This window comes from Eumetopias jubatus, unplaced genomic scaffold (assembly GCF_037043125.1).
Source record: "Eumetopias jubatus isolate StellerSeaLion01/CBP00866 unplaced genomic scaffold, mEumJub1_p1.0 scaffold_3, whole genome shotgun sequence".
Taxonomy (NCBI): domain Eukaryota; kingdom Metazoa; phylum Chordata; class Mammalia; order Carnivora; family Otariidae; genus Eumetopias; species Eumetopias jubatus.
In genome coordinates, this window is record NW_028274809.1 from 54,005,872 (window position 1) to 54,033,780 (window position 27,909).

Genomic DNA, 27,909 nt, shown 5'->3' on the forward strand with positions numbered 1-27,909 from the left:
TTCCTTTTTCTTGCCAATTATCCATTATATGGATGTACCACATTTTGTTTATCCATTCAGAATAGATGTGTGTTTCCATGTCTTGAGTGTTATGAATAGTACTGCTATGAACATTTATGTGTTTTTGTGGGGATGTATTTATTTATTTAAAAAATTATTAACATGTATGAAATAATGGTTCTCTGCTATTTGTGTTTTTATTTATTTATTTATTTTTTAAGATTTATTTATTTGAGAGAGAGAGACAGAGCACAAGCAGCAGGGAGGGGCAGAGGGAGAGGGAGAAGCAGGCTTCCCGCTGAGCAGGGAGCCTGATGTGGGGCTCGATCCCAGGACCCTGGGATCATTACTGGAGCTGAAGGCAGACACTTAACCAACTGAGCCATCCAGGTGCCCCTATTTGTGTGTTTTTAATTTAGATTTTATTTTGTGATAATATAGTGGAGAGAAGCACTGTGCAGGGTTTTAGGGTTTCATGAAATTGGGGTTAATGTTATTTGCTGTGCAGCCTTAGGAGGGTAAATGTATGTCCTCTAGATCTCCATTTCTGCTCTAGAGCGGATGTTTGTGTCCCTCCCCAAAATTCATATGTTGAAAACTAATCCCCATTGTGATGGTATTTGGAGGTGGGCCTTGGGAGGTGATTAGTGTGCTCTTATAAAAGAGACCCCAGAATGCTCCCTTGCCCTTCCCACGATGCGAGGACACACGTAGAGGATGGACCTCTTGTGGGTCAGGAAGTGGGCCTTCACCAGACACCTCCATATTGATCTTGGACTTCTCAACCTCCGGAAATGTTAGAAATAAATTTGTTATTTATAAGATACCCACTTTATGGTATTTTGTTGTAGCAGCCTGACCAGAACCATGAGAAATAAATTTCTCTTGGTATTTTTGTTATAGCAGCCCAAATAGACTAAGACAGTTTCCTTATCAATATAATGAAAAAGTTGGAGTAGATGCTGTCTGTGATTCTTAGTCTGTGATTTATAAATCTGTTAATTTCTGTATGATCTTGGGGAAATTCTCTTTGCCTCACTTTTCTCATCAGAAAAAATGGGGTTGCTAACAAAATAGTATGTTGTTGTGAGGATGAAATAATATTCTTGAGCATAAGAAAATGCCAGGATGTATTGAGTTACTTAAAATAAAGTTGTGGCCATTTTAGTGTGTTGGACCAAAAAAGCCTTAGGAGGGAATGCTTTGGCTGTGGCCTTGGAGAATCAGTGGTAGTAAATCAGTAATTAGTGGAGGAAGGAAAATTTACCTGCTAATAATAGATTTATTGAGTGCCTACCATCCTGGAGTATATTAAATACTATACATATATTAGCTTACCGAATTCTCAGTCCTGTGAGTTAGTTCAAGGATTTTGCTTGTAAGAGAAATTAAAGTAATTGCCTAAGCCACTAGTTAGTAAATGGCTGCTTTGGAGTCACACCTTGTCTCCAAGGCCATGATCTTTTTTTACCACTGCACTATACTGCCCTTTAGAAAGAACAGCTCTTTGGAACAGAATCCCATGGCAAAGAAGTTTTCAGTGGGGGAGGTCTTTGCTTGGGGAAAGGTAGCTAATATTATTAACAGTCCTTATGAGGTATAAAAGAGGTGATCATTTTATGAATAGTTTTTCATGTGTCTTATATTACTTTGTTCCATTGATGGTGAGGTGACATTTTAGTGAACAAGTTAAAGGATTTGCAGTATGTTCAATATTGCTTTTGTGTTTTGTAGTTTAACAAAAAATACAGTATACATTTTTTTTTAAATGAGATTTTTAGTATGATGGAAAATAACTCTTTTACGTGTTCCACTGGCTTCTTCTGCCGGGTAATACTGTAATTCCATTTTTGAGTAGTTTTCCATTGTATTAGTTAACTTAAACACTTCTAAACATTTTTTAGTATGATTTTTTACTTTTTTTCCAGTGTGGTGTTTGGTATGTGCCTTATATTGATATTATATAAACAAAAAAATGTGATAGTGCCAAAATCTCAGTTCGTGTTATATGTATATTTCAGTTGAACAGAAGTTCTCTTGTGAATGTGTGGTAACCAACATATAAACAATTGGATACTAAAAATTAATTTTTATGCCAATTCTTTGGAATTAGGAATCTGATGATACATTGAACCTTTGTTCAAATCCATTAGACTGTTAATATCTGGGATAGATACTGGATTTTGTCTGAGATCAGCTCAGTGAAAGTCATGTATGTCTTTGCCAAGGATAGAGGAAGAACACGTCTTTCTAGGGTAAAGGTTAGGAGAGAAGAGGTTTGGTGATTACCCAGAGAAATTCTGAGATGAAGAGAAGGGCAGGAGATCTATAGCAGGTGAAGAGGGATTGGAATCTAGAAATGAGAGTTTGTAAAGTTATTATGGCTGGACGTGCTTCTTCCTCTGGTGATGGAGGGAGACCTACCCAGCCAGGTGAACTCAATGGGCATATTCATTGCCCTGGAGAAGGAAGTGGTCCAGGCTTCTTGGAGCTCAGGAAGACTGACTGAGATGCAGAAACCATGCAGGTAGAGAGCTCATCTGAGAGCTTTGGAAACATATAAAGAGGCTTTAGCCATGGGATTCTCTGTAGCTGGGGATGCCAGAAATACCTTTACCTTCCTGGAATTCTTCAAGCCTGATTCACTTTGCTAAAACAGTATTCCCTTTTCTTGCTCTTCCTCACTTTTGGTGAAGAAGCAGCCAAACTCCTGAGAATTTATCACTACACAGACAAGAAGAACCAAAGATTTGAAAAATTTATACAGTTGAGGAATTTTTATAGTTGGACTTTCAAAATATGGAGGTTTGCATCTGCTAGGGGTTTGGTAGAGTAGCTAGAGTTGTGGAGAAATCCTTAAGGAACGGACTTCCCTATGTTTCTGAGCCAGTGTCACTGGCTCCTTTTGAAAGGGACAGGGCAAGAAGGGTGGTGTAGGAGTAGTTGCTTGTATTGTTTTTGAGGAGAGTAAAGTGGTGTCCTATTATTACCATTAACAGTAGACTTGAATTTTTGAAGTTTAATTACAGTATAGGACTTTTAATGTCCCACTGAACTTAATACAGAATTTTTTTCTGTCTTTTGAGGTAGATTATTGATATTTTCATAGCAAACTCAAAATATTTCTCTTTCTAACCTCTCTTCCTTTCTCCCTCCCTTTCTTCCTTTCTCCCTCCCTTACTGAATAACCAAGTCCTGATGCATTTGTAAAAATGATACTATTCAATGATATTTTAGCTTTTAGTTTTATTTAGAGAAATTATAGTTTTGGCTAGATGTGTATTGTGGTGAAAGTTAACCATTATTTTATCACTTTTATTTAAAATCTGTTCAAAAGGATTGTTCTTTCATTTAGAATTGTCAATATTATTGTAAAACCAGATTAATAATCATACACTGGCATAATGAAAAATTACATAAATTTTCAACTCTTGATCTGCTTCACTGTTGTAAAGTTGGATAATGTTTATTTCTGCATAATTTTATATATGGCTATGTAGAGTGATGAACCCAGTTAGATAGTATCTATATATGCGCTTGTTTTCATCTCCAAGATTGCTTTTACTTCATAACAACAGTTGAAGGTATTTCTAATCAGAATTTAAGGACAGCTGTAGTATTTCTTCTGGAAGTGCAGGCTAAGGAGCCAGCATTCTGATTTTGTTCATTGCCATTATGTGTCTACATGATGTAGACTTATTAGAGATGATTTAGTTAGCCTTAGGCTATCCTAATGGGTTTTCACTGGTTGTTAAAGCTCTTTGAAGAATCTAACTACATTTTCCAAATAAACTGGTTGATTTATACTTATTGAGAGAGGAGTTCCAGTGCACCCACTCATATCATCAATTACAATCTGTTAGGAAGTGTAATTTGCCCAGTCTTGATTAAAAGGCTTGCAATTCTCTTTTTCCTTATGCTCAGCACATCCTCTGCTGCCCTCTAATGGCTGCCCATAGGTAGTACCATTGATGTCCATCTAACCACCATCACGGACCTGCCTTTCTCTAGCATCCAGCAGTTCATGTACCTGCTGGATCTGTGGGAGACTGTCCCAGTAGAAAGAAACTGGGAGGACTGCTTTGAAGGAAAAGCATGCACATATGATCCTATGATTGCCCCACACTTGGAATAATGTTAGGATTTGTAGGGTGTTTGTTTCATATATTTCTTCATTTGTTTATACATTCATTTATTAGATTTTTTTGAATGCCAGTTCTGTCTAGCACCTAACATTGCCTAGATCTGTTAGGTGCTTATTATAGTTTTGTTAAATAAGGAATGAATGAGTGAGTAAATACAAAGATAAATCAGAAATGATCTCTGGCCTTGGGGAGACAAGATACCAATTTACCTATTTGGCTGTCCCAATGTTCCTCTAGAATGCTCCAGGATCTTGGGAGAGATGTTCAGAGTAGAAGATGGATACAAATATTAGTTGAAACTTAGTCTCCTTTACATATCTAGTTCACAGAATTTGTCATCTCTAATTGTAAAGATCTGTTACTTATTTATTTATTTTCCCACTTGTTTGATGTACTTAGAGTAGTGAAATTCATAGAGACAGAGAAGAGAATGGTTGCAGGTGGGGAAGGTGGGTTGGGGCACGGGAAAATGGAGAGTTGTTTAATGGGAACAGAGTTTCAGTTTTGCAAGGTGAAAAAAGTTCTGGAGTTGGATGGAGTGATGATTGCACAACAGTGTGAATGTACTTTATAAGGGCTCTGTTTTAGGTAGGATTATTTTGCAGCCAGGAGTGGTAATAATTGACTTCAGTGTTTCTTGCTTTTTTTTTTTTTTTAAAGATTTTATTTATTTATTCATGAGAGACAGGAAGAGAGAGAGAGAGAGAGAGAGAGAAGCAGAGGGAGAAGCAGGCTCCCAAGGAGCGGGGAGCCTGATGCGGGACTCGATCCCAGGACTCCAGGATCATGACCTGAGCTGAAGGCAGATGCTTAACCATCTGAGCCACCCAGGCGCCCTGTTTCTTGCTTTTGGTTGAAGATAACGTGCAGTCATGGTTGCACATTTTTCTATATATTCACTTGATTCCAAGGCATCTCATCTGCTTTAAACTCTGACTTTCTGCCTCTTTTATATTTATAAACATAATTTATAATATTTATATTATTATTTATATTATATAATTTATATATATAATGTATATAATTAAATATAATTTATATTATAATATAAAATATTATAATTTATAATAATAAATTGTAACAAAATGGGTCATTTTAAATGACCATATATGAAATATGACATGTTTTTGTTAAGCATGTTGTGAATTGTTTAATTCTTCCATTTCTTTTTTTATTTTTTTTAAGATTCTATTTATTTGACAGAGAGACACAGCGAGAGAGGGAACACAAGCAGAGGGAGTGGGAGAGGGAGAAGCAGGCTTCCTGCCGAGCAGGGAGCCTGATGCGGGGCTCAGTCCCAGGACCCCGGGATCATGACCTGACCCGAAGGCAGATGCTTAACGACTGAGCCACCCAGGCGCCCCTAATTCTTCCATTTCTTAACTTGCTTCATGTAGCAAGTTTTTAAGAAAATTACTTTCCTTGCTTTATTAATTAATTAATATCAGGTAAATATTCATCATTGGCTTCTTTTCTTGTTTGAGAATATGATCCACTCAAATATATTTCGGTTGAATAAGCTTCTTGTAAATAATAATGGTTTGTCTCTATCTTACTGGAGAAGAGCATGACCTTTGTATTATGTGACATTTTATTGTGGTGATGGTAGTGGATGGTTGTATTTTGCAAGATTTTCCTTTATTTTTGTGTTTTGTACATTTTGTGAGACATAGGAGATAACCAGAGATAGGTAAATTTTTTTATGGCTGTGCTAATGAGTTGAAAAATCTAAAGCAAATAACTTTGGGAAAACTATTTAATTGGAACTAGTAGTACAGTAATCATTTTTCATTACCCATCTCTTTTGTGATGGCAATGAAAGATTGGTGGAAAGGAGACTCTGGAAGGGTAAACATCACAGCTTTCTTTTTTTTAAATTTTTTTATTTTTTAAAGTTTTTTTTTTTTAGAGAGAGTGAGTGCAAGTGGGGGGAGAGGCAGAGGGCGTGAGAGAATCTTTTAAAAAATTTTTTTATTTAAATTCAATTTAGGTAATATATACTGTATTATTAGTTTCAGGGGTAGACTTTAGTGATTCATCAGTTGCCTACAACTCCCAGTGCTCACCACCTCAAGTGCCCTCCTTAATGCTCATTGCTCAGTTACCCCATCCCCCACCCACCTTCCCTCCAGCAACCCTCAGTTTGTTAACTACAATTAGAGTTTCTTATGGTTTTCCTCTCTCTCTGTTTATTTTATTTATTTATTTTCCTTCCCTTCCCCTCTGTTAATCTATTTTGTTTCTTAAATTCCACATGAGTGAATTCACATGGTATTTGTCTTTCTTTGACTGACTTCACTTAGCATAATACCCTCTAGTTCTGTCCATGTCATTGCAAATGGCAAGATTTCATTCTTTTTGATGACTGCGTAATATTCCATTTGTGTGTGTGTGTGTGTGTGTGTGTGTGTGTGTGTGTGTGTATAAATATACATATATACACACACACATACCACATCTTCTTTATCCATTCATGTGCCGATGGACATTGGGCTCTTTCTGTAGTTTGGCTATCGTGGACATTGCTGCTATACGCATTGGGGTACATGTGCTGCTTTGAATCACTGTGTTTGTATCCTTTGGATAAATACCTAGTAGTTCAATTGCTGGGTCATATGGTAGTTCTGTTTTTAACTTTTGGAGGAAACTCCATACTGTTTTCCAGAGTGGCTGTACCAGTTTGCATTCCCATTAACAGTGTAAGAGCGTTCCCCTTATTCTGCATCCTCACCAACATCTGTTGTTTCCTGACTTACTAATTTTAGCCATTCTGACTGGAGTGAGGCAGTATCTCATTGTGGTTTTGATTTGTATTTCCCTGATGCTGAGTGATGTTGAGCATTTTTTCACGTGTCTGTTAGCCATAAGAGAGAGAATCTTAAGCAGGCTCCACACCTAGTGTGGAGCCTGCTGCGGGGCATGATCTCATGACCTGAGCCAAAATCAAGTGTCAGGCACTTAACCGACTGAGCTACCCGGGTAGGTGCCTCAGCAGCTTTCATTTCTTGGCTGCTTTACATTTTATCCATGAGGTCATTTGAAATGGCCTATATTTCTCATTAAGCTACTTTTTCATCACTTTCAACATATTCTTAAAAAAAAGGCTTATTAAAAAAAATCTTAGTATTTTGTCATGCTGGGATGGTTCTGTAAAGTAATGGAAAGTTTGGATAAAACATCCATCTCTCAGGAGACAGTGACAAAAAAGTAAGATTGCTTCTGGATATCATAGTGTGTCAAGGTAAATCTAGACTGGAGACTGAGACCATCTATCTTTTTCACTTTAAGTATATGGGAATAATACAATGGTGAAAAATTTGGCATTGTCGGTATACAATCAATAACGACTTGCAAAGCTTGGATAACACAGATACTACATTAAGGGTCAGCTGCAGTCATCATTTCTTATGCCTTGTGGGATCTTAGGAATTCCAGATGGTCTTTTCTCTTGGGTACTGGTTAATTGGGTTTTAGTGTGGCAGTGGTTTAAACCTTAGTATTGATGGACACTTTCATTCAGAATAAATGGCAAAAGATTAAAAAAAAAAGCATTAAATGATTGCAGACACCATCTACTAAACTCTGAATTACGGTTTTGTTTCCTATACCAAGCAAGTTTCTCTGTTGACTAAATGAGAAGGATATTCTAGCTAACTTAAGTAGGAAAGGGATTTATGGAAGGATGTTATATAGCTCACAGAATTGATAATAAGGATGGAGAAATAGGCTCAGAAAATAGGAAGGAACCAAAGGCAATTGAGAATTGGTCTGTGCTCATGCCAAAGGAAAAGTTTAATTAGAAAGCCAGTTCTGTTTCTATGATTAAGTTGTTCCTGTATCTGTATTACCCCTTCAAGGTTGAAATTCCTTTGTGGCAGCATCCCATTGACAACCTAGAGCAGCACTTCTCTTGTTTCCAGCTTATAGGGCGGTGTCTTAGGTCAAAACTTTTTATAACAATTCTTATAACACTTGCCATTTGCACTGTTGATTGTTGAAGCAATGGTAGGCAAAAGTTACGGTGCCTTAGCATGGATTAAGGCAATAGCACATATATATATCTCGTATATATATATATATATATATATATATATATATATATATGAGATGTACGTATTTGTGTGTGTATATATATCATATATGTATAATATGTATGATATGTATATATTTGTGTGTGTATGTATATTATATATATAACATATAAATTTTGTGTATAGTTTAGAGCTCCATCTTGTTCATTTGGCCAGATGTCACTGGATATTTTCAGAGCTGTTTTATCAGCAAGTTGATAATGTAGTGATAATGTAGTGTGAGAATATCATTACTGGAATATATTGCCTGGGTATGAATCCTAACTTCCCCACTTAACTAGCTGTGAGATGCTGGGCAACATTTAACCTGTCTAAGCTCCAGTTAATTCTTCTGTAAAATGGGGATGATAATGATAGTTAGAAATAGCATGAGGATTAAATAAGTTAATACAAATAAATAATTTAGAACAATGTATGGCTTATAATAAATATTTAGTAAATGTTAATTTTCATTATTGTAATTATTGTTGGGGAGGAAAAATTTTTCTCTGCCTTTGAAGGTTCTTTAGTCTAAGAATTTTTTTTTTTTAAAGCTTTTATTTATTTATTTGAGAGAAAGAGAGCACAAGCGGGGAAGTGGCAGAGAAAGACGGAGAAGCAGGCTCCCTGATGAACAGGGAGCCGGATTTGGGGCTTGATCCCAGGACCCTGGTATCATGACCTGAACAAAGGCAGATGCTTAACTGACTGAGCCACCCAAGCGCCCCGGAGCTGGTCTGAGAATTAAATTAACATGAGACAGATTGACAGGAGAAAATCAAATTAATTACCTATAGGGAATCCACATAATTATGAGATTCTAAAGACAGCCAGGCAAAATGAGGTATATATGTCATCCTGAACTTAGGAGAAAGGGGTAGGAAAGCAATTCACAGGAAGATGAAAAAGAGTAAATGTTCGGTAAACAAATGTTGGGCCCTGTAGAAACAATAGGAACAATAAGTTATAGAGAGGACTTTAATCAGAGATCAAAGTTTGCTTAAGTTCTTCCCTGTCTACTGCTCTGAGTTCATAGATAGCTCTCTTCCTGGAGCAGGCCCTTTAATCTAAGTTCTTTTAAGCATTTAGGGGAAGGTCAGAGTTTCTGTGTCTTTTGGGCCTTGATTATTTTTGTTTTTAGCTCAAAATAATCTGAATATCCAAGTGGCATATCTGGGGACAACTAATTCACTCTGAACCCCCACATTGTCATGTTTTCAAATCTGGTCTCTGACAAGGTGGTCACAAGAGAAGGGACCATAGATATGAATCTGAGCTGTTTGGTTTTTGTAGAGCTGGTTAACTGATTCATCAGGTTAAGATATTGATCTGGAAGTATGAACTACTGGTTTTATTTTATTTATTATTATTATTTGTTTATTAAGATTTATTTATTTGACAGAGAGCAAGAGAGGGAACACAGCAGGGGGAGTAGGAGAGGGAGAAGCAGGCTACCTGCTGATCAGGGAGCCTGATGCGGGGCTCGATCCCAGGACCCTGGGATCATGACCTGAGCCAAAGGCAGACGCTTAACGACTGAGCCACCCAGGCACCCCTATTACTATTTTTTAAGATTTTATATACCTGAGATAGAGTGAGAAAGAGTGAGAGACCACAAGTTGTGGGGAGGGGCAGAGGGAGAGGAAGAAGCAGGCTCTCCACTAAGCGGGGAGCCTGCTGTGGGGCTCCATCCCAGGATCCTGAGATCATGACTGGAGCCAAAGGCAGACACTCAACTGACTGAGCCATCCAGGCGCTCTTGCTACTGGTTTTAGATTTAAAATGTATAATGTGAGCTTTTCCATCATGTTTCCTACTAGTTGTATGTCAGCCGGTGCCAATGTAGAACAAAAATGAACAAATTGCAAACAAATATTCAAGAATAAAACTTGAGAAAAACATATCCTACTTAGTTTGATAGTGATTTTTTCTTTGCAGACAGGTACAAATAATGGTGATTTTTTTTTTTTTTTGGTATATACAGAAGCTGTAAAATAATATATTTCTTTAAGTATTTAATCTTGTTTAGTCATTATTTGACAGATATGAAGACCACATCTTTTGTTAATATCTGAGTTTTTTTCCTTAAAAGACTTTTTTTTTTTTTTTTTTTTTTAGGGCAGGGCTATGACTTGAGTTTTTAGCTCCAGCTGATAACACAGTATCTGAAATGGGATACGTTCATAGCTAATTTTTGCTGAATAAGTAATATATTTTCATGTGGAGTCACATCTTCTACTCTGCTTGAAAATTATTTTCAAAAGAGTATGCTTTGTGGTGACTATAGTTTATAATACTTTACTGCATATTTGAAATTGCTAAGAGAGTAGGTCTTAAAAGTTGTCATAAAAATTTTGTAACTATGGTGAGGGATGTTAACTAGACTTACTGTGATCACTTTGCAATATATGCAAATAGTGAATCATATTGTACACATGTCAGTTATATCTCAATTAAAAAAGGAGGCTGTTAAAAAAAAGTATGGCTTCACTAAATACAGCGCAAACTCATGGGGTATTGCAAGGAGCTGTCACAGTATATTGCAATGGTGGGTGGATGTGAGGTGGGATGGGGAAAGGAAGGATAAAATGTGCTGGAGAATACTCTCTCAGACATGCAGCTGAGTATAGGTGGATGATATAATTGAACCTTTGATTTTTTTGTTTTGTTTTGTTTTAAATGTCCTGCTCTCCTCAAAATCCTGTTTTATTAGTATACTGGCTAAGCCTCCAGATGCCTACACTGTTAAAGCCTCCAGATGCCTGCACAAGACAGGAAACTGTCTTGTCCTTAGGCCTTGCTGTCTGGATAGTCTTTATTGTATTTTGTATTTAGGCATAACCCCTGGCTGTGGCCAAGTGAACACTAGAAAACTAAACCAGGAAGAGTTAATTATAGCTTGATAGGAAGAGATCATCAGCTGGGTTAATCAAATTTTTCCCTGGAGATTTAAAAAAAATTCAGAATGTGGAGAGATGGAGACATCTGTGGGGACAAAAATTGAAACAGTGTATTAGGAAATATATTGAGGTAAACATGATAAGATGTGTTACCATGTGATATGGAGAAGCAAAAATATGAGAAATTAGAGATAGCCATTTAATAATAGTGGAACCGAAAGAGACAGATATTTGGAATTAAGCTGTATAATTAATAAGGAGAGCAATAGAGAAAAGATTGCCTCTTTGAGTAATTGATTCAATCCTTTATTTAACAATAATTTATTGAATTACTTACTGCTATGTACCAGACACTGTTCTACCCCAAGAGTACTGCTCCGGAAAAGAGTTAAGCCAGTGGGGCGCCTGGCTGGCTCAGTCGGTAGAGCATGTGCCTCTTGATCTGAGGGTCCTGAGTTAGACTCCCATGTTGGGTGTGGAGCCTACTTAAAAAAACAAAACAAAACAATAACAAACAAAAACAGTTAAGCTAGTGATTCTCAACTGGCTGTGATTTTTGCCTACCAGATAATATTTGGCAATGTTTAGAGACATTTTGGTTGTCACAGCTTGAAAGGGGGTGCTATTTGTATTCTAATGAGTAGAGGCCAGGGATGCTGCTAAATGCAATGCACAGAATAATTCTTAAAAAAATAAATAAATAATCTGACTCAAAATGTCAGTAATGCTGAAATTGAGACCCCCTGGGATAAGCCATCATAAGTATGTATTTCACAGAATAATTATTATCTTGTAGTTAACATTTAACTTTCTTTGTTTTCAGAAGTGAGGAAGTTTACTGGAGTAAAATGGAGGCCTCAGTAATATTACCCATCCTGAAGAAAAAACTTGCGTTCCTTTCAGGTATGCTTTCTTCTTAAAATTGGAAGTGTTTGATGTATAGCTTTGTTTAAACTTTTTTCTTTGATAAGTTTGACAGAAATGCATTTTTCTGTGAAGGTTTCATTTCAGAGACCTCTTTTAATCAAAATGGATAGCTGTGTGAGCCACCTTCGTCACTGTTGGTACTTGGCAGGCCAATATTTATTCTGTAATTGATTAAAATGACCTGTACAAGGTAGACATCATATCTTTTTATATAAAAATGAAATTATATGGGCCAAGAATAATTGACTAACCAGCACCTAAATAATTGTTTTTGAAATATGAATTGGTTTTTATGATATCCTGCATCCTAGCTTTCATCTTCCATCTTCCTGTGAGATAGTTTCAGTGCACTTGCGGGAGTTAGGAAATATCAGTTACATGGTTTTCACTCTTTACTGTTCGAACTGGGTTATACAGGCTTGAATTTATCTCTGGTTATTAACCTAAAGTATGTATCAGCTAAGAATCAAAGAGAAGCTGCAAGATACTTTATTAGTGTGAGAGCAGGGACATGGTACATTGGGTATAGCAATTTTCTGGAATTAAGGATCATTGAGTAAATTTGCACATGCTTTGGAATAGGTACTCTGGCCTGCCTGTTTAGGGTTACTTGGACTTTTTTATCTTGCTTTTTATTTCTTTTTTTCTTTAGATCCTATCATAATTGTCTTGATCATTAAGCTACCAACATCCTTTTTTAAAAGTATATTGTATCTCTCTTTGTTTTTATTTTATTTTATTCTAAAGATTTTTATTTATTTGAGAAAGAATGATAGAGAGCATGAGAGGGGGAAGGGTCAGAGGGAGAAGCAGACTCCCTGCTGAGCAGGGAGCCCGATGCATGACTCTATCCCGGGACTCCAGGGTCATGACCTGAGCCAAAGGCAGTCGCTTAACCAACTGAACCACCCAGGCACCCTTGTATCTCTCTTTGAATTGGTATGTTTTTCTAGTGTAGCTTATAAAGGATAAATAAGATATTGAATTCCACTAGTATTCTTGTTTCCTTATTTAATGTATTTCCTTTTTTAAAATACAACTTCTTTCCTTACCAGTTGACACTTAGGTTTTCTCCATTCTTTTCTGTTATTAATGGTGTTACAGGAAACGTTCTTATTCATCGTTCGTGTGCTTTGTACAAGTTCAGCAGTATAAATTCCCATAAGTGGAGCTGTTAAAGAGAATTTACATTTAAATTTGTGTTAGGTTTTGTTGGATTACCCTCTAAGAATATTGTTTCAATTTCTGTTTCTCCCACCAGTGTAAGAAAATGTCTGTTTGCCCACACTGTTGCCAAGAGTGGATATTATTATTCTTCGGTAATCTTTATCAGTGACATTTTTACATCTTTATGACACTTATCTATGTGCAGCATTTCACTCTGTTGGCCATATTTACTTTTTTAAAAAAGATTTTATTTATTTATTTACAGAGAGGGTGTGGGCGTGTGCAAGGGCGGCGGGGAGAGAATCCTTGAGCAGACTCCGCGTTGAACATGGAGCCAGTCTTGGGCTTGATCTCAGGACCCTGAGTTCATGACCTGAGCTGAAACCAAGAGTCAGTTGCTTAACTGACTGAGCCACCCAGGCGCCCCAGCCATATCTATCTTGAAGCTCTTTTTTTCTCTTGGCTTCTGCCCTCTTTTTCATTTACTCTAGTAATTATTTTATTGTTCCTTGGTGAAAGCTGAGGACATGAGGTTAAATGTAGTCCTGAATGTTAGAACTGTCCTCTGAAGACAAGTCCACAGTGGGTCAGAATGCTGCAGTTCAGGTATGAACCTTTTTGCACATTTGGTTTAATGCAGGCATAAAGCTTAGCAATTTTTGAGGAGCAAATGAAATTTCCCCTAGCCCACCCTTCTTGACTTTCTCTATTGACTATTAATTATTTCAATGAATAATTTTCACCTTTTTTTTAGTAATAGAGAAAAACTTTTCAAACCAAAATCATTTGGGGGGTTCAGCTTGAAAACTATGGGTGCAATCCATTTATTGAGAGAGAGAGAATGAGAGAGAGCATGAGACGGAGGAGAGTCAGAGGGAGAAGCAGACTCCCCGCCGAGCAGGGAGCCCGATGTGGGACTCGATCCCAGGACTCCAGGATCATGACCTGAGCCGAAGGCAGCCGCCCAACCAGCTGAGCCACCCAGGCGCCCGGTGCAATCCATTTAAAAAAAATAAAACCTGAACAAAAACCATGAGTAGTTGAAGTCACTATTGATTGCCTATTAAGTTCAACCATTCGAAATTTTATTTATTCAGATTAAACAAACTGGTTGAATATTATTAATTTATATGGTTAATCTAATAAAAGAAAATCATTTGTGGTTGGTCCATCATGAATTGCCCTCATGTCACTCATAGTAGTTGTTTTTTCACTTCACAGCTTTCAGTTTTTAGTGATAGATTTCTAGAGATCATACAGAATTTTTACCTTTAATATTTGCTGTTTTTTAAGCTTCTAAAATTGCCGTAAATGTCAGTTGTGTCAGAGAATGGACTTCAGTGTCATAGTCAGTCACATGGGGAACTTTCAAAGAAGATATGTGTGTATAAAAGTATTAGTTAGATTTTAATGCTTATGGGAGATTGAAGAGGGCTTGAGCATCCACGAAATGCGAGTATGTTCCAGTGCCTGGCTTTTAGGCTTCTACAGCCAGGTCCCATGTGCTCTTTTTAGCTGGGCAGGTCTTTGTCTTTCTTGCCTTGTGAATATAAGTCCTGTCTGACCTCTGTGAGTTCACTCAGATCATTGCTCATCACAGAATACTCTAATACTCTTTTGACTTGGTTTATAAATTCTACCCATTTTTTTAAGTCTTAACTTTTCTACAAAGCTTTTCACCTTTATCACAGCTCTTATCATTTTCTCATTTTTCTAAATCCTTTTTTGTAATACTTTATATGTATACAACACACCCTAGAAGATAAACTCATATTTCATAACTTATTTCTTAGGATGTAAAGCCTTTCTTCCTGGGTTGACTGGAAATTTACTTTACTTGTAAATGCTTACAGTGCCAGGTGTACAGTAGGTGCTCGATGAATTGATCACATTAAGAAGCAGCCTAAATGGAAGAAAATTAAACAAAATGATAATTGCTGTGTTTAAGTGAAGATTTCATGGGTGAATTTTTTTCTCTTATTCTTTCTAAATTTGGTATAATTTTGCTATATTACTCTACACATTTATAATACATAAAATAAGCAGCTATTAGATAGTTCTTTTTACTTATATCTTAAATACTATTTGTTTTAGTAACATTGGACCCAAACATATTTATTTAGTGCTTTAATATCTATTACATGTTGTATTTATATCTTTTTTTTTTCTAATAGGAGGAAAGGACAGACGGAGTGGCCTCATTCTGACAATTCCATTATGCCTGGAACAGACAAATATGGATGAGCTGAGTGTTACCTTAGACTACCTACTCAGCATTCCAAGGTGACTCTAAAGGTGTCTTTTTAAAAATCTTGATATGTTGTCATTCATTTACTAATGTTTCCTGTTATTAAGATGTATGTTGCTATGTCACCTGCTTTTATTAGTGAAATTATAATTAAAAACACTAGAATCAATCATTTCTGATATAACAGCAGATAAAAGAATTATTGTATGCTCTTAAGGCACTGGATAATGTGATACAGATTTCCAAAATGTATGCACTGTCAACTTTTAAGGAACACAAAGACAGAGCATCTCTGTACCATGCAACTTGAGAAAACATAGAGAAGTGAATTTAGTAGAAAGCGTCTTTTATTTAAATAACTATTTCACTATATAGATATAAACCTGTAGGTTTTAATATACTGAGTAAAGGCTATTAGGAATTCAAAGCATTTTTATTTTAAAAAATGGAAAAAATGTTTATGTTTTAATTGAAGATCTTGGATTTTGTATTTCTTGGGTGAAGACAAAACAAACTTTTCTTGTTGCTTGAGCCTCCCTATCACTTCAGCAACAAAAATAAGCTCCCTCCCCAATTTCCTCTTCCATATGTGATACTTGGAGGCTAAAGTCTTACTGCATGTTAGAATCATCTGGAGATTTTTTTTTTCAAAATTCTTATGCTCTCACTGGGTGTTATGCACAAACAATGAATCATGGAACACTACATCAAAAACTAATGATGTAATGTATGGTGATTAACATAACAATAAAAAAATTTAAAGATTAATAAAAAAAAATTCTTATGCTCTCCAGAGATTCTGATTGAGTTGCTCTTGGGAGGTCTGCTCATCAGATGTTTTTTTAAAAAAATCTTTTAATGGGGTGCCTGGCTGGCTCAGTTGGTGGAGCATATAACTCTTGATCTTGGGGTTGTGAGTTCAAGCCCCACACTGGGTGTAGAAATTACTTAAAATCTTTAAAAAAAAATCCTTCGGGTTTCTGGGTGCCTCAGTTGGTTAAACGTCTGACTTTTGATTTTGGCTTGGGTCATAATCTTGGGTCCTGGGATCAAGCCCTCTGTCGGGCTTCCCGTTCAGTGTGGAGTCTGCTTGGGATTCTCTTTCTCTTTCTCCCTCTGGCCACCCCCACCCCCCTGCTCATGTTCTCACTCTCTCTAATAAGTGAATAAAATCTTTAAAAAAAAAAGTCCTTTATAATCCTTTAAGCTTCCCAGGTAATTCTTATTTGCAGTCAGATTTGCAGTCTGCTATAATAAAGAATGCGAATGAGGACAGACCTTTTTGTTTGTAAAATATAGAGGTGGTTTTGGAACAAAACTCTCTCTTATTTAATGCTCTTGAGGTCCAGATAATGAATTTTAAACATTTTAGTCAGAACAGTTCTTTGTATTCTTCCTGTATTTGCATTACTGATAAAATGGATTATTTCGTTTTAAACCACCTTGCAGAGTTATAGGGTTAAAACTATATTTTAGAACCACTGACTTTAAATCATACCTGCTTCCAATATTGACCTGTAATTTAATGATTCTCTTGCTGATTGTTTTTTTCTGTATTGGGGAAATAGAGGTCTTCAAGTGAGAATTTCCAATTTTTTTTTTACTTTCTGGGAAGGAAAGTTAGCAAAACTGACAGTGTGCTGTGTTAGTATTGAATAACCTTCCTAATCCTTTGAGCTGAATGCTAGTTTGTATCATTCACCATTAGATAACAAACTATTTCTAGGTAAATGATACCAGCTAGACATACAGCTAACAAATTCTGAAAAAGTATGCATGATTCATAGATTGTTACATGTGATTAGTGAACTTAGGGCCATCTGAACCAACTGCCTTATGTAGGTGAGGGAATTGAGACTCAAGTTATAGTTACTTGCCCAGGATTATACAGCTAGTTAGTAGTAGAGCTGGGACTAGAATCTGTCATTGCTAACACCAATCCAGAGCTCTTCATATTTCAAATGAATAGAGTTTAGTATAGTTGAATCTTAGGTGAGGTGAGGTTCTGAAGTTGGAATGTACTGCACAAATTAGTGATAGAATTATCCATGAAAAATGCCTAAGCAGGGATTAGAGGTTAGAGACTTACAGACTTTTTTCATGAACATGCTAGGTTTTCCTCTAGTGACACTGGAGGAATATGTCATTGAGGCTAAGTTCCAGAAGACACATTCAGCTTGTGGTTAAGTTTGTATTAAAAAAATGCATGCTTATGGGGTGCCTGGGTGGCTCAGTCTCTTCAGGTCTTCTGCCTGTTTTTTAATCATATTACTTTTTTTTCATGTTGAGTTGTAGAAGTTCTTTGTATATTTTTGATATTAATCCCTTATTGGATATATCACTTGCAAATAGCTTCTCCTAGGTTGCCTTTTTGTTTTGTTGATGATTTCCTTTGCTGTGCAAAAGCTTTTTATTTTGGCATAGTCCCAGTAGTTTTTGCTCTTGTTTCCCTCGTCTGAGAAGACATATCCATAAGTATGTTGCTAAAGCCAATGTACAAGATTATTTTTTAAATTTCTCTTTCTTCTATGTTGTTATTGTATAGAAAAGCAACCAATTTCTTTGTATCTTACAACTTTACTGATTTCATTTATTACTTCAAATAGTTTTTTGGTGGCATCCTTAGAGTTTTCTGTATATGACATCTTCAGATAATGACAGTTTTACTTCTTTCTTAACAGTTTGGGTATCTTTTATTTCTTTTTCTTGTTTGCTGACTTCCAGTACTATGCTGAACAAAAGTGGTGAGAGTAGACATCCTTGTCTTGTTCCTGATCTTAAAGGAAATGCTTTCCATTTTTCACCATTGAGTATGATGTTAGCTGTGAGTTTTTCTTATATGGCCTTTATTATGTTGAGGTATGTTCCCTCCCTCTAAATCCACTTTGTTGATAATGTTTATCATGAACAGATGTTGTGTTTTGTCAGATGCTTTTTCTGCATCTATTGACATAATCATGCAGTTTTTATCCTTTCTCTTGTTAATGTCATGGTATGACATCGATTGATTTGCAAATATCAAACTGTCCTTTCATCCCTGGAATAAATCTTACTTGGTCATGGTGAATAATCCTTCTACTGTATTATTAAATGTGCTTTGCTTATATTTTGTTGAGGATTTTTGCATCCACAGTCTTTAGGTATATTGGCCTGTATTTTTCTTTTTCTGTATTATCTTTGTCTGGTTTTGGTATCAGGATAATGTTGGCCTTACAGAATGAATTTGGAAGTTTCCCTTCCTCTTCTATTTTTTAGAATAGTTTGATAAGAATGGGTATTAACTCCTTAGATATTTGGTTGAATTTACCTGCGAAGCCATCTTGTCCTGGACTTTTGTTTGGGAGTTTTTTGATTACCAATTCAATTTTGTTACTAGTAATCAGTATGTCCATATTTTCTGTTTCTTCCTGATGCAGTTTTAGAAGATTGTTTCTAGGAGTTGATCCATTTCATCTAGGTTGTTTAATTTGTTGGCATATAATTTTTTATAGCATTATCTCCTAATTCTTCATATTTCTGTGGTGTCAGTTGTCCTCCTTTATCCTTTCTGATTTTATTTATTTCAGTTCCCTTTTTTTGTTGATTAGTCCAGCTAAAGGTTTATCAGTTTTATCTTTTTAAAGAATCAGCTCTTCGTTTCTTTGACCTTTTCTAATTTTTTTATAGTCTCTATTTATTTCCACCCTCATCTTTATCATTTCCTTCCTTCTGACATTGGGTTTTATTTGTTCTTTTTCTGGTTCCTTTAGGTGTAAGATTAGATTGTTTATTTGAGATTTTTCATGTTTCTTGAGGTAGGTTTGTATCATTAAGAACTTCCGTTTTAGAACTGCTTTTGCTGCATCCCAAAGATTTTGTACTGTTGTGTTTTTGTTTTATTTGTCTTCATGTATTTTTTTATTTTCTCTGATTTCTTTATTGACCCATTGGTTGTTTAGTAGCATGTTGGCTTCCGTGTGTTTGTGTTTTTTCTAGTTTTTTTCTTATAATTGATTTCTAGTTTCATACTGTTGTGATAGGAAAAGATGCTTTATATGTCAGTCTTCTTAAATTTATTGAGACTTGTTTTGTGACCTAACATGTGATCTATCCTGGAGAATGTTCCTTGTGCATTTGAAAAGAATATGTATTCTGCTGTTTTTGGATGGATTGTTCTGTATATATTTTTTAGGTGCATCTGGCCTAATGTGTCATTGTTTCCTTGTTAGTAATTATATTCAGATGATCTATCCACTGATGTAAGTGGGTTATTAAAGTCCTCTACTATTATTGCATCACTGTCAGTTTCTCCCTTTATGTCTGTTAAAATTTGTTATATGTACTTAGATGCTCTTATGTTGGGTGCCTAGATGTTTATAATTGTTACGTTCTCTTGTTGAATGGATCCTTTTATCATTATGTAATGGCCAGTGTTGTCTCGCTACAGTCTTTTCTTTTAAAGTCTATTTTGTCTGGGCGCCTGGGTGGCTCAGATGGTTAAGCATCTGCCTTTGGCTCTCCTGGGATCGAGTTCCGCATTGGGCTCCCTGCTCTGCGGGGAGCCTGCTTTTCCCTCTGCCTCTGCCTCTCTCTCTCTCTCTCTCTCTCTGACGCTCATGAATAAATAAATAAAACATTTAAAAATAAATAAATAAATAAAGTCTATTTTGTCTGTTGTAAGTATTGCTATCCCAGCTTTTTTTTCTTTTTTGCTTCCTTCTGCCTGGAATATCCTTTTCCATCCTTTTACTTTCAGTCTGTATGTGTCTAGGTCAGAAGTGAGTCTTTCGTAGGCAGCTTTTTTTTTTTTAAATCAATTTAGTCACCCAATGTCTTTTGATTAGAGCATTTAGTCAATTTATATTTAGAGTAATTTTGATAGGTATATACTTAATTGCCATTTTGTTAATTGTTTTCTGGTTGTTTTTATAGTTCTTGTCTGTTCCTTTCTTCTCCTGCTCTCTTGTGATTTGATGGCTTTCTGTAGTGTTCTGCTTGGAATCCTTTCTCTTTATTCTTTTGTTTATCTATTATAGGTTTTTGATTTGTGGTTATCATTAAGTTTATATGTAACATCCCGTATGTATAGCAGTCTATGTTGATAGTTGCTTAAGTTAGAACACATTCTAAAAGCGCTAAATTTTTACTACTCCCCCATATTTTATGTGTATGATGTCATATTTTATATCTGTTTATTTTGTGTATCCCTTGGAATTTTTGTGGATATAATTGATTTTACTACTTTTGTGCTTTAACCTTGATACTGGCTTTGTAAGTAATTAATCTACTAGTTTTACTATATGTTTACTTTTACCTGTGAACTTTTCTCATAATTTTCTTCTAGTTATGCTGTCTTGTTTTCAACTTAAAGAATGCCCTTTGACATTTCTCATAAGACTGTTTTGGTGGTGATGAACTCCTTTAACTTTTGTTTGTCTGGGAAACTCTTTATCTTTCAATTCTAAGTGATAGTCTTGCTAGGTAGGGTATTCTTGGTTGTAGGTTCTTTTTTTTCCTTTCAGCACTTGAAATATATCATGCCACTCCCTTCTGGACTATGTAACTACTAGTATTCTATATGTTCAGAATTTATAAAAAAAAAATCTAACTATGGACATTTTTCTTCAAAGAAAATCTGACACAGAAGCCAAATTTATAAAACAGATAGAAATGGAGGTCCACAGCTGTTTCTGCTCATTATCATCTTCCCTTCTCAAACTCCACTTCCATTGTATTGCCCCGTCCCTCACTTTGAAGGAGCCTTCTTGGAGCTTATGGGACTCTGCAGAGCAATTAGAAGATAATTTGACTATGAGTCTAACACCCTTAATTGATCATGGATTTGTCTTCTTAGATTTTGGAAGGTTCAGTATAGTCTGTGAGAGTGTGACTGGGATGGCCCCCCCTTTATTTAATATTATTTTAATAATATTAATAATTTTTTTTTTAATGGGACTTGCTTCCAAGGAAGTTTGAGCCTGCACCTTCCCTTTTCCTCCTTAAGAAATGTACTTTTAGCAATGGGGTTATAATTGTATTGACCTTAGAGTTACTTCAGAGTACTGTGGTTAAGTGCTTTGAACATGATTTTTGTGTTGTTTTGTTTTTAATTTTTAGATTTTTTTTTTTTTTTAGAGAGGGAGAGCAAGGATGGGCTGGAGAGGGGCAGAGGGAAAGAGAGAATCTTAAGCAGACTCCACACGCAGCACAGAATCTGACACAGGACTTGACCTGGACTGAAATCAAGAGTCAGACACTTAACTGACTGAGCCACCCCAGTGCCCCTTAACATGCTTTATGCTCCTTTTTTTTTTTTTTAAGATTTTATTTATTTATTTGACACAGAGAGAGTGAGAGACCGAAAGCAAGTACAAGCAGGGGGAATGGCAGGCAGGGGAGAAGCAGGCTTCCCTCTGAGCATGGAGCCGGATGTGGGACTCGATCCCAGAACCCTGAGATCATGACCTGAGCTGAAGGCAGCCGCTTAACCAACTGAGCCACCCAGACACCCAAATTTTTATTTTTACATTTATTATTTGTCTTACTTTTTTTAAATTTCAAAAGCATATATTGTTTCCCTAGTAACATTAAATAATGTAATGTCTATCTATGAATATAAAGTAGGCAGTAAGTGATTCTGAACTCCTTGAGGGGAGAACTATAATTTGTATTTTTCATAGCTCAGTGTACTACCTCATTCTTAGTCGGTGGTCGGTATAGCTTATGGGTATAGGTTTCTGCTTTTTATTTTACTAGTTCAGTTTCTCAAATGTGGGCTGACTGGACCTAGTAACTGACCATTCTCAGAACAGGTTACATTTTTTGGAAAAGCAAATAAGCATACTGAAGTTGGTGGCTCAGTAGAAACTATTTTGATGGATAAGAAGTTTGTCTAGGCTGGTCTTACTTTCCTTTTTAGAACTTTAGATTCAAATGGACCTGAGGATTTACTTATGGATGATGATTGGGAGGCATATATGAAAAGAATATCTTATACTTAAGGAAGTAACAAATAACGTTAAGTCTTACAATTCTCATAACAAACTTATGAGTACAGTCATCATTATCCCTGTCTTGTGTATGAGGGATCTGAGACGGAAAGAATGGGCAATTTAGGTATCTTGAGCAAGAGCATGTGGTAGATCAGGGCTAGAGGGGGTTTTAGAACCTGGCAGTTGGGCTGCTAGCCTGTGTTTCTAATTTTGCTTTGTGTCCATCTGTGGTATAATCACAGAGCAATATCTATTGATAAGTGTTAGTATTTATTCACATTTAACCCAAACCTATCACAGTTGATAATTAACATGTGAAATAATACAGTATTATAAAAGAAATATTGAAAACTTTTTTATTTGTCTTAACACTTTCTTTCAACAGTATATCAGTATATACAGGCAAATCTTGGAGATAATTGCAGGTTCAGTTCTAGACCACTGCAATGAAGTGAATATCACAGAAAAGCCATATTTGCATTTACTTCCTCCATTGAAGTCTTGAATCCCTAAGTCATTCGTGAGGGTTGGAATCAACTTCTCCCAAACTTCTGTTAATATTGATATTTTGATCGCTTCCCATAAATCATTGAATGTTCTTAATAGCATCTAGAATGGTGAATCCTTTCCAGAAGGCTTTCAATTTATTTTGCCCAGATCCATCAGAAGAATCACTATCTTTGGCAGCTATAGATTAATGAAATAATCTCAAATAATAAGACTTGAAAGTCAGAATTACTCCTTGACCCATGGGCTGCAGAATGGATGTCGTGTTAGCAAGCATGAAAACAACATTAATCTCACTGTACATCTCCATTAGAGCTCTTAGTTGACCAGACGCATTGTCAATGAGCAGTAATAGTTTAAAAGGTAAGGTATCTTTTTTTTTTTCTGAGTAGTAGGTTTCTATAGTGAGCTTAAACCTTTTCAGTTTAAACCATGTGTAAACAGATATAGTTTCATCCAGAGTTTATTGTTTCATTTGTAGAGTATAGGCAGGGTAGATTTAGCATAATCCTTTTTTATTTTTTAATTTTTTTTAAGTTGTCTCCATGCCCACTGGGGCTTGAACTCATGACTCTGAGATCAAGACCTGAGCTGATATCAAGAGTCAGTCGCCTGACTGAGCCACCCAGGTGCCCTGATTTATCATAATTCTGAAGGGCCCTAGGATTGTTGGAATGGTAAATGAGCATTGGCTTCGATTTAGTCACCAGCTGCATTAGCCTCTGACAAGAGAGTCAGTCTGTCCTTTTAAGTTTTTTTTTTTTTAAGATTTATTTAATTATTTTAGAGAGAGAGAGAGTGCACATGAGAGAGCATGCCCCTTGGTGGGGGCGGACAGAGGGAGAGGGAGAGAGAGTTTTTCTTAAGCAGACTCTGTGCTGATTATGGAGCCAGACATGGGGCTCAATCTCACGACCCTGTGATCACAACCTGAGCCAAAGCCAAGAGTCAGACACTTACCTGACTGTGCCACCCAGGTGCCCCTTTCCTTTGAAGTTTTGAAGCCAGGCATTGACTTCTCCTCTCTAGCTGTACAAGTTCTAGATGGCATATTTTTCCAATAGAAGGTTGTTTGTCTACGTTGAAAATCTGTTGTAGAGTGTAGCCACTTTCAGTAATGATCCTAGCTAGATGTTTTGGTGGAGAGCTTCTGCAGCTTCTATATCAGCACTTGCTGCTTTACCTTGCACTTTTACATTATAGAGACAGCTTTCCGTAAGCCTCATGAACCAACCTCTGCTAGCTTCAGACTTTCTCCTGCAGCTTCCTCACCTCTCTCAGCCTTCCTAGAATTGAAGAGAGTTAGGGCCTTGCTCTGGATTAGGCTTTGACTTAAGGGAATATTGTGGCTGGTTTGGTTTTCTATCCAGACCACTCAGACTCTCTCCATATCAGCAATAGGAATGTTTTGCTTTCTTATCGTTCATTTGTTCACAGGAGTAGCACTTTTAATTTCCTTCCATAAATATTTCCTTTGTATTTACAACTTGGCTGACTAGTGCAGGAAACCTAGCTTTTAGCCTGTGTTAGCTTTCTTTATGCTTTCCTCACTAAGCTTAATCATTTTTAGCTTTTGTTTCAGAGTAAAAGACATGAGACTCTTCATTTCACTTGAACACTGAGAAGCCACTGAAGGGTTATGAATTGGCCTGATTTCAGTATTATTATGTCTCAGGGACTAGGGAGGCCCAAAGACAGGGAGAGAGGGGGCAACAACCAGTAGGTAGAACAGTCAGAACACATAACAGTAAGTTCTCCGTCTTACATGGGTATGGATTGTGGCACCCCAAAAGAATTATAATAGGAACATCAAAGATCACAGATCACCATAACACGTATAATAATTTGAAGTTTGAAATATAACAGGAATTACTAAAATGTGACACAGAGACATAAAGTGAGCAAATGCTGTTGGGAAAATGCCGCCTATAGAGTTGATGGACACAGGGTTGCCACAGACCTTCAATTTGTAGAAAATGTAGTATCTGTGAAGTGCAGTAAAGCGAAGTACAATAAAAATAAAATACCTGTATTTAAAATCTGTATTTTTCTAGCTTAAAGGGAACTTGTTGATCATCCAATTGTAGAATCATGGAACATCATCAGGATTGGAAAGTACATTAACAATCATCTAGGCTAACCACCTTCTCCATTCTTAAATTTTTTCTAGAAATTTGCCAAGTACTTGCCCAGATTAATCTTGATTAGATTACTATTGATTCTGTAATGATTCAAAATCTACAAAAGTTACCTTTCCATCTTTTTCAAGTTTTGATTTTTTTAAAATTCAAACTTGGATCTTAAGTCAGTCCTTCCTGATTGTAGAAAAACTCATTTATGTTACAGAATAAACATTAGAATGCAGAGGTTTAATAATTTGCCAAAAATCACATAGACATTAAGATCATAAGTCTTTAGTCACTCAGTAAATATGTGAGACCCTATAATGAGCTCCTCATTGTTCCAGGTGCTGAGGAAATGGGTGAACAAAGGAGACCCAGTCCCCGCCTTTATTATGCACCTTATGCGTAATGATCCAACGAATATTACAAATAAATTCACAGTATACTGGATGTTCATGAATGCTATAAAGACAAAGCATGAAAAGAGTTAAGAGAGATGACACGTGTGGCAATATTTTACAAAATGATAGGATGATGTTTTACCAGAGATAATGGAAGTGAGGGGCAAGCCGTACCTATATCTAATGGAAGAGCATTTAAGAAAGAGCATTTATGACAGAGCAGTTAGTGCAAAGACCCTGAGGCAGGAGCAGGCTCAGCACATTGTGAGATCAGCTAGGAGGTAGTATGGTGGGAACAGTTTCAGAGAGGTCCAGAGTTCTAGAACTGTGGTCAGATGAGAGAGGCCAGAATCAGATCTTAGAGGACCTGGTAGGCCATGGTAAAGGCTTCAGTTCTGAAGGAGAAGGAAAGCCATTGTTGCTTTCTGACTAGGGAGTGATGTGCACCATCTAACATTTTTTTTTTTTTTAAGATTTTATTTATTTATTTCACAGAGAGACACAGCGAGAGAGGGAACCCAAGCAAGGGGAGTGGGAGAGGGAGAAGCAGGCTTCCCATCGAGCAGGGAGCCCGATGCGGGGCTCAATCCCAGGACCCTGGGATCATGACCTGAGCCGAAGACAGACACTTAACGACTGAGCCACCCAGCCCCCCCTCCCTCTAACATTTCTAAAGGCCGTCTCTGTTTAACGCACCGTGCTAAAAGCTGCCAGGATATCAGTAAGATAACATCCTCGCTTTCTGGAAGCATGTTATCTAATGAAGATAAATTGTAAACAAGTAATTACAATAAAAACATAAGTGAAATTAGTTGCCATAATATAAGTGTAAGCAGAGCTGTATGAGTGGAAAAGAAGGAACCCTTAGTTATAATCAAATTAGTGAAGAGCTACAATGTACTGAACCCGAGAAATCCATTGACAGTCTGTTTCTAATCAAAGTGAGTGGGCTTGTTAAGGAGCCTCTCCTCTTTTAATAGTAGTTTTAAACTCAGCCACCTCACCCTCGAAAGGCTCTAATGGGGGAGGAACAAGGAGAATTAGGTGTTAATAGATTTTTTTGTTATTGTTCTTTAGATGTAATTATAAACATGTTAAGAGCAATAGGAGTTTATTAATACTAGTACTGCAGCTCCTCTAACATACTCTTTTATAAAGGACAGAACATGCTTCTAAATTAAATATGTTAAAAAATATTTGAGGGGCGCCTGGGTGGCGAAGTCTTGGTTAAGCGTCTTCCTTTGGCTCAGGTCGTGATCCCAGGGTCCTGGGATCCCAGGGTCCTCCCTCTGCCTGCTCCCCCTGCTTGTGTTCTCTCTCTCTGTCAAATAAACAAATAAAATCTTTAAAAAAATACTTGAAACTATCATTCCACTTACAGGAATGAAGTAAAAAAAAAGTAAAACAGTCATTTCATGTAGTTGAAAGATCATTTGGTCTTGCAGTTTTCAAATAGTATCTCTCAGTTGTATGTATTTTCATTATCTTAGTAAAATGTGAGAAAATTATGATTAAGGCTGTTTTTAAGTCCCCTAAAAGATAAATTTAGAGTACTTTATGCCCTTAAGATCACTTCAGATGGTATTTGCAAGCTTCATTATTTTCTTTCTCTTAATATACGGATTAGAGTGTGCTTTGAAATAAAATGTGTTATTTGTGTAAAACTTCTTTAACAAAATGGTCGTGTAACCTGTATCTCTGAGAAGCAGATGCCAATTGAGAAGAAAGTACCAAATTATGGGGATGGCACACTTCTCTTGGCTGTAGTACCAGAAAGGGAAGCCTTCTACTGGACAACTCTGTGTGTCTTATCTTCCCCTCCTGCAAATTTCCATAAGGCATTGGTAGAGATCCTGAGTTGCTTTTACTTCTCTGAAGACCACTCAATAGCCAGCTACCTTACCTAGGTTGGTCTCTTTTGATGAGGTATCCTTACCTAAGTTACTTGTATCCTACCTAAGTTATAGTGGTCTTCCTAGATGTCTTGTTGGTGAGGAACTCCAAGAATTTCCTCCTTACCTGATCCTACAGCTTGCAATTAGATGTCAGATTTGCTTCCCCAAGCAAGTCTTTATATGCTCTTGCTAAACCAAAGTGATCATTGTATTGCCTCACATTCCCCCCACCAAAGAATACTTAGTCCTTTATTTTAAAATGCAAAATCCAAAAATAGAGTACTTCAGCATTTTTTTATTGAGTTATAATTCACATACTTTAAACATCAACTTTTTAAATTGTACAATTTAGTGGTTTTCAGTATATTGACAAGGTTGTGTGACTGTTACACACTCTTCATCCATTAGGCCAAAACGAAATGCTGCATTCATTAGCAGTCACTCCCCATTCTCTTCTCCTCCTAGCCCTTGGCAGCTACTGATCTGTATGATCTGTCTCGGTGTATTTGTTTATTCTGGACATTTCATATAAATGTAATCGTACAATATGTGGGC

General features: G+C 36.5%; 1 protein-coding gene across 2 annotated transcripts in view; it reads left to right on the top strand.

The window, feature by feature from the left end:
• SESTD1 (SEC14 and spectrin domain containing 1) overlaps positions 1 to 27,909 on the top strand; it is a 135,184-nt gene that overhangs the window by 24,681 nt on the left and 82,594 nt on the right. For both annotated transcript variants that reach the window (XM_028121210.2, XM_028121188.1), the window contains 2 exons: positions 11,939 to 12,018; positions 15,384 to 15,492. In XM_028121210.2, the coding sequence (XP_027977011.1) occupies positions 11,964 to 12,018; positions 15,384 to 15,492 (164 nt within the window). In that variant the 5' untranslated portion in view covers positions 11,939 to 11,963. The remainder of the gene's footprint in view (positions 1 to 11,938; positions 12,019 to 15,383; positions 15,493 to 27,909) is intronic.